The 19,315-nt window shown below is 37.0% G+C and overlaps 1 protein-coding gene across 1 annotated transcript; it reads right to left on the bottom strand.

The window, feature by feature from the left end:
- Positions 1-941: 941 nt before the first annotated feature.
- On the bottom strand, positions 942-18,960 carry ELOC (elongin C). The gene is made up of 4 exons (XM_027127893.1): positions 18,786-18,960; positions 9,713-9,766; positions 7,661-7,804; positions 942-2,782 (listed from the first exon to the last, which is right to left on the bottom strand). Exons 2-4 carry the CDS (start codon positions 9,714-9,716, stop codon positions 2,592-2,594), a joined length of 339 nt encoding a protein of 112 aa, XP_026983694.1. The 5' UTR covers positions 9,717-9,766; positions 18,786-18,960; the 3' UTR covers positions 942-2,591.
- Between the last annotated feature and the right edge of the window lie 355 nt (positions 18,961-19,315).

Here is a 19,315-nt window from a genome sequence, read left to right as displayed (position 1 = left end):
TTACTAGCACAAGATTTTATACTTTTTAACTCTTAGTTTGGTGCTGTGATATACCAAAATACTTCTAGACTAATAAATATTTGTTTAAACCAACAAACCATTAGGTGTGATATATAATATTTAAGAGTTTCTTATTATAGCCTAATAGGAATATAAAGACTTAGCACAAATATGACTAGCCTGGAATTAAATGAGATTTATATATTGCAAATAAAACACCATATATAAAATCAACTGCATCTATTGATTTCCAGATCTTGTGTTTTACCAAACTTAGATATAACTAAGCAGAAGCTCAACTTAGCACTGCTAAGTCTAAATACAACCAAGCTTTGTTAATTTGTATGAATTTTCCTCTACACAGATAGGAATTACTAGCTTTAAACACTCTTCGATCTTTAACAGCAACTTTATATAATTTCTCAGAATACCTGTACCATTTTGAAAGAATTGATAAGTTTAGCAAAACGACCCACAGCTAAGATGACAGCTCCATATATAGCAAGATGTCTCTAAATGTATTTCTCTTTTAACATGAGCTGAATTTACTTATAGTAGATTGTATTCCTCAATATTAACAGCTCTTCAAAAGGAGACTTATCTGCCAATAATAATTGCATGAAAGATAAGCAGTCTAAAAAAGCATAAAATAATCTAGACAATACAAAAATGAAATAGTAACTGATTTTGTGGTACTATTTTCTGTGCAGAAAAAGTATTGGGTAGATTTGCACATAATTCAAAAAGTAAACTAATCACCAAGTGTCAGAAAACTATTTAAGGTCTCAATACTATATAAAATCATCTCTTAAATTGAACCAAATAAAAATTCCTGCTATTCAATCATATGGCAAGATGTCCTGAAGCCAATAGTTTCATACATCCTCAGAAAAAGAGAAAATTAAGGCTAAAAAGATCAAACACCAAGTGTTCATCAAACCTTTCAGTCAATAGTCTTTATTAACATGCAAGTATCATTTGCCGCAAGCTATACAGTTTTTCCTAATCTTTCAGTTCTATTTCAATATTTTGAACTTAAGGTAACTTCTGGACCTAACATATAAAGTAACCTACTAAAATGGGTCAAAGTTAAACTGTATTCTAGCTATCACCTTGACCTTTAAGATCACCACTTAGGTTTATAATTGGCATTATTTGTCACCAAGTAGCAGAATATAATTCTAGTACTTGGTAATTCTATACTAAAATATGTAACAGTATGTCTTAAGATGTTACTAAAATATATGCAACTAACATTTATATTTAATTGCTTTCAATAACAATGTTAGGTCTTCTAAGAGGAAAAATTACTTTTATTGATCTTGTTTATGGTCTTTGCAGGTTCCAGAAAAACTGGTCCATATTGAACCAGTCTTAAGTAAGCTGAAGACTTAAATTTGTAGACCCTATAATAACAGCTTTGTTTTACTACTAAGATAGAGACAATAATAAACCCAACTCTAGTGCTTCTTTTTCCACGACTAAGCAGAGATGCTCTATTATAGTTCTTCAAACTTTTTTTGTCTTAGTGTAAAAGCTGAATGACCTCTTCTATAAGTTTGAGTTCAGTAGAAGACCCAGATTATGGATATCATATCTAGTGGGACATACTTTAATTAATAGAAGATAATTAATATACTAGATCAAAGTGCATTATTAGATTTGCACTGCATCTCTCCACGTTTTTCTTATTTTATAATATTTCAGTTGAATGGAGGAAGACTGGAATTGTCAGAGAAGTCTTGCTCTTAGGATCTAGATGAAAAAGTTCATAGTGAGTCTTTTAAAACATATTTAAATAATGAGAAGTGTAATCACAACAAGGGACTATGTAAGAATGAATACTGCAAAGGAAACTTTATACAATGGATTGGCCACAATGCACAATGCACATGAAACTGAAGTCATGTAGTTTACTTGTTGACCATGTGGCTAAAGTTCAAAAAGTCTCTGCTCCAAAAGCTGTACCTAGTAATCTTCCAAAATTGATTTTAAATAAAGTTCTTAAATTGTAGCAATAAACAAAAAGACAAGATACACTTAAACAATACTGCAGTTTATCAAAAGACACATAAGAAATTTCAACTCTCATGTCTTTGACAGTTATAAAAAATCAATATTTTGGCTAAGTTATAAACATGTTTATAATGCAATTATATGCAATTGCATAACCCTAGTAATGCTAATGACAGCTATAAGATCAGAATAGGTTTTTAAAAAAACACTAAAAACATAAAAATATGTAGCCCCATTATTTACCTGTAGAACGTGTTGAATTTATGCCTAAATTTCAGCATTTACTATATCACCACTGCTCTAATTTTAAAAATCACATCCAAAGGATAAGGCAAAACCACCTACGAATTGGCATATTTGTTTATTTCTCAATTTGTGAAAATGTCCTTAATTTGTTGATGTAGCAAACAAATTTCAACTCTGATTGCTATGCAAAAGAACAAGATAATCTGCTTTGCAATGAACTTTAAAGTTCAATTGCACACAGGCAACATGCTATATATGAAAAAATTACTAACTGAACTACAGGTATTAAATACTGAAAAAAGTTAACAGTTTATTATAATTTATTTTATTTAACAATCTAGGAAGTTTGCAGCCATCAGCAGTTCCAGTGCAATTTCAGGTGCAATTGGAAATTCAGGAATCTCCGTGGAGCTGTTAGTGTAGCGAACCTTGTAGGTAAAATACATGCATACTTTTGATAGCACATGTGAAGGGATCTCTCTAAAATTGACTTCATTAGTTTCGTTCTCAGCAAATTGACCTGGAAAAGAAAAGGAATTTGTTCGTGATACATGGGCTGACCTGTGTTCCTCCAAAATTCATATGTTTAAGTCCTAACCCCCAATACTTGAATGTGACTATGTTTGGAGATAGGTAATTAAGGCCCTAATCCAATATGACTGGCATCCCTATCAGAATAGGAGATGAGGCTGCAGACACACAGAGGTAAGACAACAGTGGGAAGACACAGGAAGAAGACAGTCATCTACAAGGCAAGGAGAGAGACCTCAGAAGAAACCAACTCTGTCAACACCTTGATCTCTAATTTCCACCCTCCAAAACTGTGAGAAAATAAATTTCTGTTTAAACCATCCAGTCAATGGTACTTTGTTATGGCAGCCCTAGCAAAACTAATATAATGCAAAAAGGATAAACCCAACTAGCATCAAATGAAATATGTAGATTTCTGAGTAGAAACATAAAAAAAATCTTTATTAAAACGACTCAGTCTAGGGAATTAAGTACTTATAGACCAGCAAGAGCTCTGTGCTATGTTGTCATGTAAATATAAATAAGTGAAAACACTATCCTTAAAGAATCTTTTCAAGAGAGTAAATGCATTGTTTTCCCCTTTAGTTTTTAAAAATACGGTCATGTTAATGAGCTCTCATAAGCTACTTCCTCCCTTTGTTTAATAACAGTTCATACACTGTTTTTAGTGATCTCTCAATTTCTTTAGCTCTATGATTTCTTTACTATTGGGATAAAATATTTTCTTGGCAGTCTAGCACTAGCACTGTGCACTGAATATAAAAGGCAGAAAAATGTACTTTCTGAGAATGTAGTATTTTAAAAGTTTTCTAGTAATTGTCTATTGGTTGGGGGTAGGATGGGATGCGGAGAAAGGAAAGAAGGATTCAGCAGATAATTCATAGCAATGAGGTAAATTTTTGTTTGCCAATAACGAAAACTCTCTTTCTTAAATGTATGTATGAAATATTACCAATAGGCACTTATTAAGCCTTTGACACTAGACAAACATTAGTGTTTTCTTTAGGTGAAATTCGTATAACAGGTGGGAATATAAATTGGTATAGCCACTATGGAGAACAGTATGGAGGTTCCTTAAAAAACTAAAAATAGAGTTAGCATATGATCTAGCAGTCCCACTCCTGGGCGTATATCCAGAAAAGACGAAAACTCTAATTCGAAAACATACATGCACCCTTATGTTCACAACAGCACTACTTACAATAGCCAAGACATGGAAGCAACCTAAACGTCCACTGACAGATGAATGGATAAAGAAGATGTGGTACATATATATATATTGGACTACTACTCAGCCAAAAGAAAAGAAAATAATGCCATTTGCAGCAACATGGATGGACTGAGACACTGTCATACTGAGTGACATCAGACACATAAAGACAAATATCAGATGATACCGCTTACAAGTGGAATCTAAAAAAAAAGGGTACAAGTGAACTTATTTACAAAACAAGTAGAGTCACGGATGTAGAAAACAAACTTATGGTTACTGGGTGGGAAAGAGGGGGTGGAATGAATTGGGAGATTGGGACTGACATATATACACTGCTATGTATAAAATAGGTAACTAATGAGAACCTACTGTAGAGCACAGGGAACTCTACTCAATGCTCTGTGGTGACCTAAATGGGAAGGAAACTAAAAAAGAGTGGATATATGTATACGTATGACTGACTCACTTTGCTGTACAGCAAGAAACTAACACAACATTGTAAAGCAACTGTGCTCCAATAAAAATTAATAATAATAGAAAAAAGAAATTCATATAAAAGTCACCAACTTAAGATGTGCAATTCAGTGTACATTCACAATGCCGAGCAACCATCCTCTCCATCTGGTTCCAAAACATCTTCGCCACCCCAAATAAAACCCACACCGCAGCCCCTGGAAAACACCAACCTACTTTCTTTCTCTCTGTTTTTGGGGTTTTTTTTTGCCACATTTCGCGGCTTGCATGATCTCAGTTCCCTGACCAGGAACTGAACCCAGGCCATAGTGGTGAAAGCACTGAATCCTTAATCACTAGACCACCAGGGAACTCCCCTCTACTTTCTGTCTCTATGGATTTATCTATTCTGGATATTTCATACAGATGGAAGTATACAACAATGTGTGTCTGGCTTCTTTCACTCAGCATAATGTTTTAAGGTGCATCCACCTTGTAGCATGCATCAGTACTTCATTCCTTTTCATGCAAACATTAGTTTGGTGCCGAAAGTTTGAAGCTTCAAAGATAAAACTCTTGTTTTTAAATTAAAGGAGATCAGACTTTGTAAAAGTCCTTTAATCTCAATTTTTAGTTAAAATTTTGTTGGCATCGGGATTTTTCCCCTAAAGTACATCCTAGTTCTGTCCAGTAGAAAAGTCTAAAAGCACTTCAACCCAGGAGCAATGAGTATTGCTAGCACCCACAGTGGGGTATCTAAGTACCATTTTCCATTAAAAAATCAAACCGTAAAAACCCACCCCCCCCAAACCCCAGGGCTCTTTAATGAATGGCTGTTTTTAGCATTGAGGAATAATGTACAAAATGAACCTGAGAAATTTTTTTATTACAGAAAGTAGTATAGCTATTCAAGGCTAATAAAACTGTGTCAAAAGGACACAGGAGCCAACCTGATCTGCTCCTTCTGGCATAAAAACGGAGCCGTTTGAGCATCAGTAAGAATGACTGCACCTAACTGAAAAATATCCAATAAAAAGTATATATGCAAAAAAACAAACAAAACAAACACTCTTTACTGTTGGAGGATGCTGGAGAACCAATTCTTTACTCTGAAAAATTGCACGTAAAGGGGAAAAAAAAAAATCAAGCATTTATCTTTTCTTTCCCGTACAGACTGTATTTCAGCGTAACCAAATAGTTCTTCTTTATAGGAGAGTTCTAACTAATAAATGCAGAAGAAATTACAGAATTAGAAAATCTCTGTTTTATAATTCCAAATGAAGTAAATCTCAGCAATAATCACAGTGAATGCTAAAACTAAATATTATATGAAAGTCTGACTGGGGAATTGCTCATGGACAAATCAGCTTGATAACTCTGGAACCCACTGATCAGTCTTGACATTGCTAAAAGACATGATACAATAGGACTACAAGAGTTCCACCTATAAAGTATTCTTGCTAGAAAGATAAACTGGATTCTGTTCAAGGCTCTAGAGTTCTAATTATGAATTTACAAGATGAAACATGATTAAGTATAACCTGGATGTGGACATTATACAAATAACTTTGTTTCTAGTAAAATTGATAGTCTGGAAAAAAAAGCAGGGGGGAGGTTGCAGGGGGACTATCATAGATTTTGCAAGTGAAATAACCTAATGTCAGGAATTTGCTTGAAATACTCTTTTAAAAAAAGTTAGGATAATAGACAAAACAAAACTGGCAAAATGTTGACAACTATTGAAGCTAGTTGATGGGTACAGGAAGGTGTGTTATGCTATTCTCTCCAAGTCTGTGTATGTTCTAAAATCTCCATAGTAAAAAATATAGAAAAGGGATTGCAAAGGATCCGAAATAACCAAAACAATTTTGAAAAAGAAAAACAAAGTTGGGGGCCTCACACTTCCCAATTTCAAAACTTACTACAAAGCTACAGAAATCAAAACAGCGTGATACTGGTATAACCACAGATACATAGATCAATGGAAAATCGAGAGCCCAAAAATAAACCTACATACCTATGGTCAACTGGTTATCAACAGGGATGCCAAGACCATTCAGTATGGTCTCTCTGACAAATAGTAATGGGATGTCCACATGCAAAAGAATGAAGCTGATTCACACTATATGCAAAAATTAACTTAAAATCAAGAACCTAAATGTAAGTGCTTAAAACACAACTCTTGTAAGAAAACATAAGGTAAATCTTCATGACATTGAATTTGGCCATGCATTTTTAGACAGGACTCCAAAAATCAGAAACAACAAAAGGGAAAATAAATTGGACTTCATCAAAATAAAAAACTTCTGTGCATCAAAAGATACTATCAAGAAAAAACAGCCTACAGAATGAAGAAAGTATTTGCAAATCATTTATCTCATAAGGTATAAAGAATTTATAAAGAACTCTTAATAAAGTTCAGAATTTATAAAGAACTTATAAAGTGTCCAGAATTTATAAAGAAATCTTAAACTCAACAACAAAAAGACAAGTCAATTAAAAAATGGGCAACAAAATTGAATAGATATGCGTCAAAAGAAAATATACAAATGACCAACAAGCACAAGCAGATATATTTAACTTCATCAGTCATTAGGGAATTGCTAAGCAAAATTACAATGAGATACCACTTCACACCCACTAAGATGGTTACAATCAGAAAAATGGAAAATAACAAATGTCAGGGAGGATGTGGAGAAACTGGAAGCCTTGTACACGGCTGGCAGGAACGTAAAATGGTTCAGCCACTGTGCAGACAGTTCAGCGTTTCCTCCAAGAGTTAAACACAGAATTACCCTATGCTCCGGAAATTCCAACCCTCAAGAAAAATTTTCTTGAGGTAAAATGGGAACAGTAGATATGTGGGAAGCAATAACTTCTATAGGTAAACTTTACATGTAACCAGGAGCAAAAATCACCAGAGTCCTTCTGTGGTGAACTGACCATGGAAACATAGGAAAATGATCCTTCCTATTACAAAAGAATCAATTAGGTTTTATTGAAACTATGGTAAATAACTGAAAACAGGAAATAGCAGAAGCCACTTTTTTCCCAATGCAACATAACCATGCAGTAATTAATGTTAGAACAGTTACTATCTTTCTTTTAATGTTATGAGTCATTTAATTCAACTTGAAAACACATTCATCAAACATTAAAAAAGTGAGGATATATTAAGAGGAAATAAAGAAATGTACCTACCTGGGCCACTCAACATGGCTTTTATTGTTCCTGATGTTAGCGCGTGTTCTCTTTTTACAATAAATTCATGACCATCCGAAGATATCAATTTGACATACATGGCGTCAGGGCCCTCACAGCCACCATAGGTTTTCTCTTCTCCATCTAAAGTATGTAGTAAGATAATTTTTGAATCACAAAATTTATTAAAAATAAACAGGTTTACCAAGGTTAGTATATGAATAACTCAGAGCAGAAACATTTCTGGAGAGTAATAGCCACCAAGATTTTAAACTTTTTAACTCCTTATTTTATTATTCTCTAAATATTTTCCAATATCAGAATAAACTTTACATTCAAGGATGTTTACTTTATTTTTATTTTTAATTTTTGGCCACATGGCTTCTGGGATGTTAATTCCCCAACCAGGGATTGAAAATGGGCCACAGCAGAGAAAGCGCCAATTCCTAACCACTGGACCACCAGGGAACTCCCAAGGATGTTTACTTTAGATGAAAATTTACCAGTATTTTTCATGGAAGTATTAACAATTTGTGAACACAGCAGCACATTTAAATTTGAAGACGAAAAGAAAATATTCAAATAGTAAAACTTTAATTCTATGACCTGAAATACTCATTTTTAAAGTAAGATGCATAGTGTGTTTATGAATAAATGTTCATATGCCATGTGAGCGCAACTTCTGACAAGCCCCGTATTCTAAAATTTAGGGCCTTCATTACTCAGCATTTTACTCTTGATCCATAAAAAAACGATCAAAAAATTTTACTGCCCAGTTTAAATTATTGCATGAATATTGAAACAATGACTACAGACAAATAATCAATCTTTAAAAATTCAAAGTAGAGGTGAGGTAGCTACCAGCTATCCTCAATGCCACCATGCCGGCTTCAGCCACAGGAACTGGCTCAACGTAACTTTCTGAGGGAGTATGTATTTTTATACAACCCTTTAAGATCTTTTCTCACACGTATAACTTTACAATTTTGTACCGACAGAATTTTAATTTTTATGGTACCAATATCTGAAAGAAAATATCTTAAGGCTTATTCTAAAAACTTAGGAAGACTTAGCGAGGAGAAGTACAGAGGATGAAGCTGAAGTACTGTTCAGTTACAAACATCCATTTACTCATTCATTTGTTATTAATTTAGAAATCCCTAAAACTGAGATTAACAAATATCAAAGTCACTTACGTACTACCACTGCCAAAAACGTTTAACCTGAATCTAATGAGGAGGAAATACTCAGACAAATCTAAATTTAAATGAGTCATGAAAGACCTCACTCCTCACCCAATCCCAAAAGTAGGGAACTGTTTAAAGAACACAAAAGAGATAAATTAATGCAATAAGTAAATCCTTGATTGGACCCTGGATTTAAAAATAATAAACCCACTGTAAAGAACACTATTGAAAAAACTGAAATTCTGAATATGGACTGAATTACGAGATGCATGCTTAAGCATTTAGGTGTGGAGTATTACATGTACAATTAATAAATAGAACAGAAAAAAAAGCTTATGTGTGTTTTTGTGTGTATATGTGGGTACATAAACACATACAAACGTATACACGCAGGAAAAGCAAATATGACAAAACGTTAACTAGTGAAGGCTATAGTGTATTATTCTTGCAATTTTTCATAATAAAAAGCTGGGGGACTCATAAAGATGCATGTAACTTCTAATTATAGACTATTCAAGAGTACAGATTTTTAGCAGTTTTTGCCAACCTCTGAGAACAAAAATAAAAATTATCAATTATTTAAATTTATACTTCCAGTATTTTTTTTTTTTTTGGCAAGAGAAACCACTTTCTATGTATGTTGGGAGAGTTTCTAATTTCAATAACTAGCAATCACAAATTAAATTTGGCATAATAATGTTACTGATCTGCTTTTTAGAAATATATAATAAACATAAGCTGCTGATTTAAACAACTAATTTCAGTCTACTCTACTTTCTTACTTGCATTCACTGACTTCAAAGGCCTATCTTTGAGAAGAAAGCTTCAACTAATTGAACTACAAAATGACTTTTATATAACTTACCCATTATGTTCTTATGAAATTCTACTTTGAGTCCACAGGAACTTTAGTAGTTTCCTGAAATATAACAATACTATATTGAGATTAATGCCAGAATAACATGTTTTCCCATTATTTTTTAATACGTCCTTGGTGTTACAAGTGCAAGGACTCTCTCTGCTATGTAAGTTTCCCAGCCACCACAATATGGAACAGTATCAAGTTTCTGAACATCTGAGAGAAGATGATCACCTCCAGGACAGTAAAGTCTAAATACACATTTTCCCCCCGCCTTTTTAAGGTAACTATTCTGACAACAGTTTAAAAACACATATGTTGTTCCTTAGGAGCTGAACTGAACTTGAAGGAGACACCCTTGGCCTTAATCATCTCTGTATACTATAGCTACTAGATACTGGCAAACATTAAAGCAAGTATCTGCTAAATGAATGACAACATGATAAATCCAAGGATGTGAAGTAGCTTTCCTGTGAATAAAAAAGGTAAGGCTTGCCCTCTTCTTATGTAAGTGTGCACATCTATAATACATTTTAGTGTTCCATCCCTTCTGCACAGAGGCTACCAAAGTTCTGAGATGTAACAACGAAGTGTTAAAAAAAATTTTAATTTTTGAGAAATCTTAAATTTCACGAAAGAAATGACTACCAAAGGAAAAGAGCTCATGTTTTCAGTAATTTGTATTTTAACAGCATTTCTTCGAAGGAGGATTTTTTCATCCGAATATTATTTTTTATGTCATTATCAGAAAAACAGTGTATCCTAATTATCCTGTTCTCTAAGAAATTCCTGACCAATAAACCTATGTAATCCCTCACCTTAAAAAACATCATTGATGTATAGAGAAGCTGAATGCTCCAGGTGTTGACAGAGTCAGGGGAAAAATTAAATGTTAGTCTAGAACACTCCCCAAGCATGTAGGGAGGTATTTAAAGTACCATGTCTAATGTGAGAGAAAGGCAGCAGGGGCAATGTAACGTTTTTACCAACCATTTGAGGGCCTAATGAGTGTAAACGTTGCATTAAATGCCTTGCATACATTGTCTTATTTTAAAACAACACTTCCACAGGGGAATTATCATTCCCATTTTAGAGATGAGAAAACATGAGGAGGCTGCTACCTGCTCAAGGCTTCTACAGCTTAAGTGGCAACATGAGAATTTAAACCTGGGGAGGTTTGCTTTAGAGCCTACGCTCCCTTCCATTATTCCATACCACCATGGTAACAAATTCTGGCTCCTGTTAAAACTTCTTTTCCACTACTGCTGAGAGGTGCTGATATAAATCCTTAGATAGTTATCTAAAATTTAAAAACAGTACTCTGTCATTTTTTGGTCAAAGTAGTAAGCAATTAAAAAATTTATCAGTCATTATTATTTTCTTCTGTTCATACTGCTTTGTACTCCTTCTAAAACACAAAAAAAGGAAAACATGCTAGAAAAGCTAGAAGAAGAATTTCAAGTGCCAACTTTTCTCTGGAAAATCTCCAGAGCAAAACATCCAGGTTGTTTACTTAACCAGCAGTAGCTAAGCAACCATGAAAAGTCACACCTGAGAAGCCCTTTGGGTAGCAACAGTTTTTCTACAGACTTCTTAACAGAGTAAATCAATTCCATCATTTACACAAGGGTCAAGGTTGCGGGAGGAGGGAGCTCCCCATCACTAACAAAGAAAGAGTAAATCAACACTAACAATTAGGAGTAAACACTGATTCCTACGTGGAAGTTAAAAATATTTGAAATATGATTAAATTTGGACTTAACCCACAAATAACCTATACAAATCTAAGTTTGGGGCTACAAAATCTCAGTGTGAACATCTGAACATCTACTCCACAACCGAATTAGGTATACATGCATTAGGTAGGTAAGAGGAAGTGGTTGGACAGTGGGTTGAGAATAGTTCCAGGCAGAAGACATGAACAAAGACTCGATGTCATTGTGCTTTTAGAGTGTTATATAGAAACATTACTTTTTTATAGTTTTCTATTTTTTAGATTTTTATTATCTAACAAATACTTAGAAATTCTAGGTGAGCCTAGGGCCTACACTGAAATCAGTTTTTATCCTAGTATCTTTGAACACCAAAAAGATCTTTAAACAGCCCATCCCTTTTCTGATTTGAAATGTTACCCTTATATACTATATTACTACATGGATTTCTAGACTGTATTCTGTTCCATCAATCTGTTTATACCTGACCAATATCCCCACTGTTTTAATTACAATAGTGTGATAAACATGTTTTTGCTAAGGAGTTGGGCAAGTCCACATTTTGTTATTACACATTTCTCATTAGGTCTACTTTTAGGTACTTTACAGTTCCCATATGAATGGGATCTGTTTTCTCGATTATACTTTCTGAAAGGTTATTGCTGGTGTTTTAAAGAAAACCTTTTAAATTCGGTAAGTTGAGCTTGTATTCCATGATCTTCACAAACTCTTATTAGTTCTAATAGTTTTTCAGCTGACTTGCTTGGATTAGCTAACTAGATGAGAGCAACAGCTGCAAATCTATTCTTTGTATCTTTTTGCTTTTTTACATTGGTTATTTACCTGGAAAAAATAAGGTTAGATGTCTAACCGACATCACTCACAAAAACACACTACAGTTTAAAGAACCAAATGTAAAAAAACCCCACTGAACTCTAGAAAAATAGCAGAAGAAAAAATACAAATAGCTCATAGACCTGAATAAAAATGTTTGACCCCAATGGTAATAAGAAAACTAAAACATTAAAACTTGCTAAGAACCAAGTTTTGGAGGGAAGGGGAAATGGGTGATACTAAACAAAAATAGTATATTTATACTTTTGAAATATTATGGGGCAGTGAAAAGGAAAAGTTAAACCTATATATATAATAACATGGAAATACCAAGATAAACTGTTAATTTTTTAAAAAGCAGATTAGAATGATAGGTACAGGTTGATGTCATTTAAGTAAAGTGAGGGATTTCTCACCTATTAACCTCATGTTTTCTGCTGGAAAAAAAAAATATAAAAATAACCCTGAATAGCCAAAACAATTTTGAGAAAGAAGAACAGAGCTGAAGGTACCATGCTCCCTGATTTCAAATCACTACTACAAGCTACAGTAATCAAGACAGTATGTAAAAAACAGTCACATAGATCAATAGAACAGAACAGAGAGCCCAGAAATAAGCCCACACTTATATGATCAATTAATCTATGACAAAAGAGCCAAGAATATTCAGTGGGAAAAAAGACAGCCTCTTCAATAAATGGTGTTGGGAAAACTGGACAGCTACTGCAAAAGAATCAAACTGAACTATTGTCTCGTACTATATATAAAAATAAACTCAAATACTTAAATGTAAGACCTGAAATCATAAAACTCCTAGAAGAAAACATAGTGCGTTCTCTGACATTGGTCTTAGCAGTATTTTTTGGGATATGCCTCCTCAGGCAAGGGAAACAAAAGCAAAGATGAACAAATGGGACTACATCAAACTAAGTAAAAAACTTCTGCACAGCAAACAAGACCATCAACATAATTAAAATGCCACCTACTGAATGGGAGAAGATGTTTGCAAACAATCTGTCTGATAAGGGATTAATACTCAAAATATATAAAGAACTCATGCAACTCAACATCAAAAAACCCCCAAACAACCCCAATTAAAAAATGAGCAGATGGGCTTCCCTGGTGGCGCAGTGGTTGAGAGTCCGCCTGCCGATGCAGGGGACACGGGTTCGTGCCCCGGTCCGGGAAGATCCCACATGCCGCGGAGCGGCTGGGCCCGTGAGCCATGGCCGCTGAGCCTGCACATCCCGTGCCTGTGCTCCGCAATGGGAGAGGCCACAGTAGTGAGAGGCCCGCATACCGCAAAAAAAAAAAAAAGTGCAGAGGACCTAAATAGACATTTTTCCAAAGAAGACACACAACACACAGACAGCCAACAAGTACATGAAAAGATACTCAACATCATTAATCACCAGGAAAATGCAAATTGAAACCACAATGAGATGCCACCTCAGACCTGTCAGAAGGGCTATCATCATTTTTGGCAAGGATGTGGAGAAAAGGGAACCCTCACGCAGTGCTGGTGGGACTGTAAATTGGTGCAGCCACTATGGAAAACAGCATGGAAGCACTACCATGGATCCAGCATTCCACTTCTGTGTATTTTTTCTAAAGACAACAAGAACACTAATTCAAAAAGATACACACATCCCTACATTCACTGTAGCATTATTTACAATAGTCAAGATATGGAAGCAACCTAAGTGCCCATCGATAGATGAATGGATAAAGATATGATACACACACACATACATGCTACAAGATTACTCATATAATGGAATATTACTCAGCCATAAAAAAGAATGAAATCTTACCATTTGTGACAACATGGGTATTATACTAAGTGAAATAAGTCAGACAGTGAAAGACAAAAACTGCATGATTTCACTTATATGTGGAATCTAAAAACCAAAATGAATGAACAGACACAACAAAACAGAACCACAGACTCACAGATACAGGAGAACAAACCAGTGACTGCCACGGGGGAGGGGGTGGGGGAATGAGTGAAGTAGGCAAGGGAGATAAAGAGGTACAAACTGCCAGTTAGGAGTCCTGAGTCATGGGGATGAAATCTACAGCGTGGGGAATATAGTCAATAATATTGTAATATCTCTGTATAGTGACAGATGGCACCAGACTTATTGTGGTGATCATTTTGTAATGTATAGAAATATAGAATCACTATGCTGTGCACCTGGAACTAACGTAGTGCTGTGCGTCAATTATACTTCAATTTTTTAAAAAAAATCATAAAAATACGTGTTTGAAAGTACAAATAACTAGGAAACCATGATTTAAAACTGATTTTTAAAAAGAAACAAGTATGTGGAACTAAGCCACTCATGAAGGAAACAATCGTCAGTCAGCCTGATGACTTATTCTTAACAATATGTAAGAATATGATTAATTTGGAAAACAAAGTAAATTACATTAACCAAAAATTATCTAATGTTTAGGCCTATCTGAAGAGGCAAGAAGAGCGGCTTTAGCCATTAATACAAATTGACAGAAGTTACACAATTCCAGTTTGTAACAAGACATCAGAATATCTTGCCTAGAATGTGCTTATAGTGTCGCTGAATTTATTTATCTCAGGATGAGATAAAATTCTCATTCTGGCTTATTCAACTTATAACAATGCTCCTATAGTACTTAACTCTTGTGCAGGCAGTTTTAATACTTTTGGCAAAGTAACTCAGTGTCGTTAGAAGTCCATATTTGAATTTCTACTCTGCGCATTTCTATCTTGAGACCCAGATAGGTTAAATGATAAGACTTCTGTTTCTTCATGTCCCAAATGAGGAAATTGGACTCAACTGTGCCTAAAGTCCCTTCCAGCTCTACCATTTCATGACTGAACCCATGTGAAATTCACCCTCCCTCTACAACAAACTGCCCATAACTCCCAATTTCCCACTTTATTAAGCAAGAGTCACTCCCACACAGCACACAACTCAAGAGCTCTAGAGTGCTGTGTGTTCCCACTGAGGCTGTCTTGTCTGCCTTACCCTGTAACCTACCTAATCTCCCTCTTAGACAGTGATCTCTGAACTCCTTTGTTTTGGTCTAAAAAGTATGAACAAGTACTTCACTATATAGCGTGTACCTAATTATAGATTCTACACACAATAAAACAATTAAAAAGAACCTTTAAATGATGGGCTGAAAGTGAACAAATATAAACGCAACCCTGACCTTGCTTCATCCCACTGTGAAGAGTTCATGAAGACTGGCACCATGCGCCCTTACACCCTTAACTCCCTGCCCTCTCCTCTGACGTAGCTACCCACCCAAATCCCAACCCTGGCCAAACCCGATTCTCCACCGAGCTCAGGCCTCAACCAAAGACTGAACTGGCTGAAGAAAAGTCACAACCATTGTGACTGGTCTCAATTTTAAATTTATGGCCACACACTTTAAACAGATACTTGGTGTCGGACTGATCCTCCTACCTAGTCAACTGGCTTTCCTACTCTGAGAAAATTCACGGCATCCCCTAAACCTCCAACATACCTCTCCTCCCTACCCTGACAACTTCACTTATTTCACCAGCAAAACAGAAACAAGTCACTTCAACTGCCTTATCTTTCCACCTTCATCCTACCTGCATCTATATACCATATACTTCCTGTTTCAAAAGTTGAGTAAAAATCATCCTTCCTATGCAAGGCCAACCTTTCCAGCTAAGCACAGTGATCCAAGGACTTTGTCCTGCCACAATTCAACATATCAAAATGCTGTAACATCATCACTACCATACACTTCTCTGTAACCCATACTGATCAGACTTTTTAGACCTCTAGTCCATGCAAAGTGCTCTTGTCAAATTTCAACTACTTGGTCACTGGGTCAATTTCTTAAATTATTTTATTTATTCATTTAAAAATATTTATTTATTTGGCTGCACGGGGGTCTTAGTTGCGGCATGCATGTGGGATCTAGCTCTGGATCAGGGATCGAACGCGGACCCCCTGCATTGGAAGCGCGGAGTCTTGACCACTGGACTGCCAGGGAAGTCCCCTCTGGGTCAATTTTTCATCATCATCTTACTCTTAGGGTTTTACAGTTGACTCCGCCCTCTTTTCTGAAACATTTTCCTCCCTTAGCATTACGGATGCCACACCCTCCTGGCCTTTCTGCTTCTGTCACTGTTTGCTCTTCCTCTGACCCGAGTGCTCCCAGACATCTGCCCTCTTCTCCACTAATACTCTTTACTTGATGTCCTCTGGTCCATAGTTTTAAATATCACATGTAAAATATGACTCCAAGATTACCTCCCTAGCCTGACTTCTCCCCTGAGCAACAGCAGTGGATATCCTACTTGCCTACTGCACATATTCTGAGCGGTATAAAGTCATCCACCTGAGTACACTCTATACAGAACTCCTGCTTTATTCCTCAGAAACCAGTTCACCTGCCCCAGTCTTCCTCATTCCAGTAAATGGTGCTACTGTTCACCCAGATGCTCGGGCAAAACAGGTGACTCCTCCAAATTGTTTTTTGTCCTGGGGCGAAGGTAAGAACCATTTGGCTCCACCTTCAAATTACATTCCAAATCAGACCACTTTTCACTAACTTCCAACTCTACATCTCTAGTTCAAGCTACCACATGGCAACTGAACTACCAGCCTCCTTAGGAGCTGGTTTTTCCACTTTCCTCCAACTCTCAGTTTGCCACTCAGCAATCAGTCATCAAAAGCATAAGCCAGGTATCACTCCCCTGCACAAAATCCTCTAATGGCTTCTCATTACACACAGAACAAGGACTGTAAAGTTCCATCTTAGGTACTCCTTGCTAACCACTCTGATCTCATCTCCCATCACTCTTCCTTCATTAACGTCCAGCCATACTGGCCTTCTAAGTATTTTAATAGGTCAAGTTCATTCCTCCCTTAAGGTCTATGCATTTACAGTTACTGCTCTCTGAAAAACTCTTCTTTCAGATCTTTATTATTTTAGTCTCCAGGCAAAGCATTAACTCCTCAGAGAGGTAGGTCTTCCTTGATCACTTCCTTTCAAAAGCAGACACCACACCCTAGTCCTCTAACTTAATCTAACTCTAATCTAGATACAGTCTCTTCACATTTATCACCACCTGAAACTGTATTTGCTTACATAATGTATAGCCTCTTTCCTTTCAAGCTCGGTGAGGGCAGGCCTCATTTAGTACCTAGCATACAAAAGATGCTCAATAAAGAATTGAGTGAATGGCACTACTGTTTTCTTAATCACCAAGGCCTGAAATTTTGAGCATCACTGGGTGAGCTTTTTCTGATCTTATTTAATAACGGAACAGTAAACATTTAGGACAGGTTAGCTGAAATGCATTAACACATACCAGTGTAAATACAAAGATTTTCCAGATTATTTTCTAGTATTGAAAAAAATCTACCCAAAAAACCCAAACAAGCAATTTATAAGATATAAATATTACTTTGGAACTTGATACATAGAACTGACTATAACTTCTGACTACAAACTACTGACTATATTACAGAATTACCATAATGTAATGAAACTAGTATCTTCCATTTGAAATAAATTTATATCCATATATATTTTTTGGAATGGTAGGTAGTTATTAGGTAAATCTCACACTTAAGAAAAAAAAGGACAGTCATTTAAAAATTAAGCATGAAGCCAAAATCATCACTGGCAATAAGCACTTAATACCCACGATGACAGGGACCATAGTTGTCTCCTTGCCACTGTATCTCCAAAATGAATGAATCCACGTGTGAACAGTGATATTTCAACATCATGAATTATACCACAATTATAATGTCAACGAGATCCGAGACGTATCATTTTAGTCCACTAAGCAAAAAAGGAAACTAGTTGGGGATCAGAAAGCAAATCTGGCAGTTTGAAAATGAGGTTTTAAAACTCTAAAGGATTGCGGTTGTTTTCCACACTGAAGGCGATGCAGAGTAGAAATGCTCGCACTAATAATTCAAACTCCATAGCTGTATTAAAGAGGTTCCATAAGAGAAACTTAATGGCCACTGTACTTGACACTAGATACCTCCTTTCAGATGAGACTGGGAGGCAGATGCACGGCAGCCCCAAAACACCAAGTCGGGCAGAGATCACCCAACAAGTTGGTAAACTTCTCGGGGTCCCGCAACTGGGAAGAGCGAAAGCCCTCTTCTATAACTAGGGGCTGACCCCAAGGAAAGAATGAATCTGAGTGCACCCGGGGAAAGCAAAAAGGGAAAGAGACAGGGCTGCCATGCTCCTAACTCCACCCTGCCCGCGTTTAACCCCGAGGAGGCCCAGTCTCGCCGGCCGCCGCCCCTCCTTCCACCCTTTTCCAAGCCCACCGAGCGGCGCCAGGAAAGGTCCCGCCGCCCTCCTCTCCCCTCCCCCAAACCAAGAGCCGAAGAGGCCAGGGAAGGTTAAGAGCTTCCGTTCCTTCCCCGCCCAAATGGGAAGGGGTGGGAAGTGGGATGGCGAGCGCGCCCACTAGGAGCCTCCCCCGTCCCCCACGCAGGCCCGGAGCTCCGTTCCCACCCCAGACCGAGACTCACTCGTCAGCCACGCAGCAACCACAGCCACCGCACCGGGTCCACGCGCACCGCCACAGCCCCTACACCAGGGCCGCCCCCCCACCCCCAGCTGCTTGCCGCCGTGGGTTCCGGGGCAGTTGGAGGAATCACTTCCGCTGGGTCACGGACGCTTTCTACGCGCGGGAGATTAGTACCTAGTGAGGCGGGGACTCCCTGAGTCCGTCGCCCGCCAGCGTCTACAGGAAGTGCGCAGCGTCCCCTCCCTTCTCCCACAGGCCAAGCCTAAAAGGACGGTAGCCCCTGGAAAGTCTCAACCAATCCTATTCTGGGTCTTTTGACTCCCAGCATGCAGCGCCAATCCTGATCTGATTTCCGCGGGGACTGCATCCTCAAAGAGGTGCTGGGGGTCGGGGGGCTGGGGGGGTGGGGGCCGAGGCAGCATTGCATCCTGGGATTTGTAGTTTATCTGGCGGGTAGTGTCGTGTTTGGTTGAGGCAGCACTGCAACCTGGGACTTGTAGTTTCTCACGCTGAATGTTAAGAACCTTGTAA

Source organism: Aethalodelphis obliquidens, unplaced genomic scaffold (genome assembly GCF_003676395.1).
Source record: "Aethalodelphis obliquidens isolate GAN/ISIS:26980383/991018 unplaced genomic scaffold, ASM367639v1 scaffold33, whole genome shotgun sequence".
Lineage (NCBI taxonomy): Eukaryota > Metazoa > Chordata > Mammalia > Artiodactyla > Delphinidae > Aethalodelphis > Aethalodelphis obliquidens.
The sequence above is the reverse complement of the archived record's forward strand: the minus strand, read 5'-3'. Positions and strand labels throughout refer to the sequence as shown.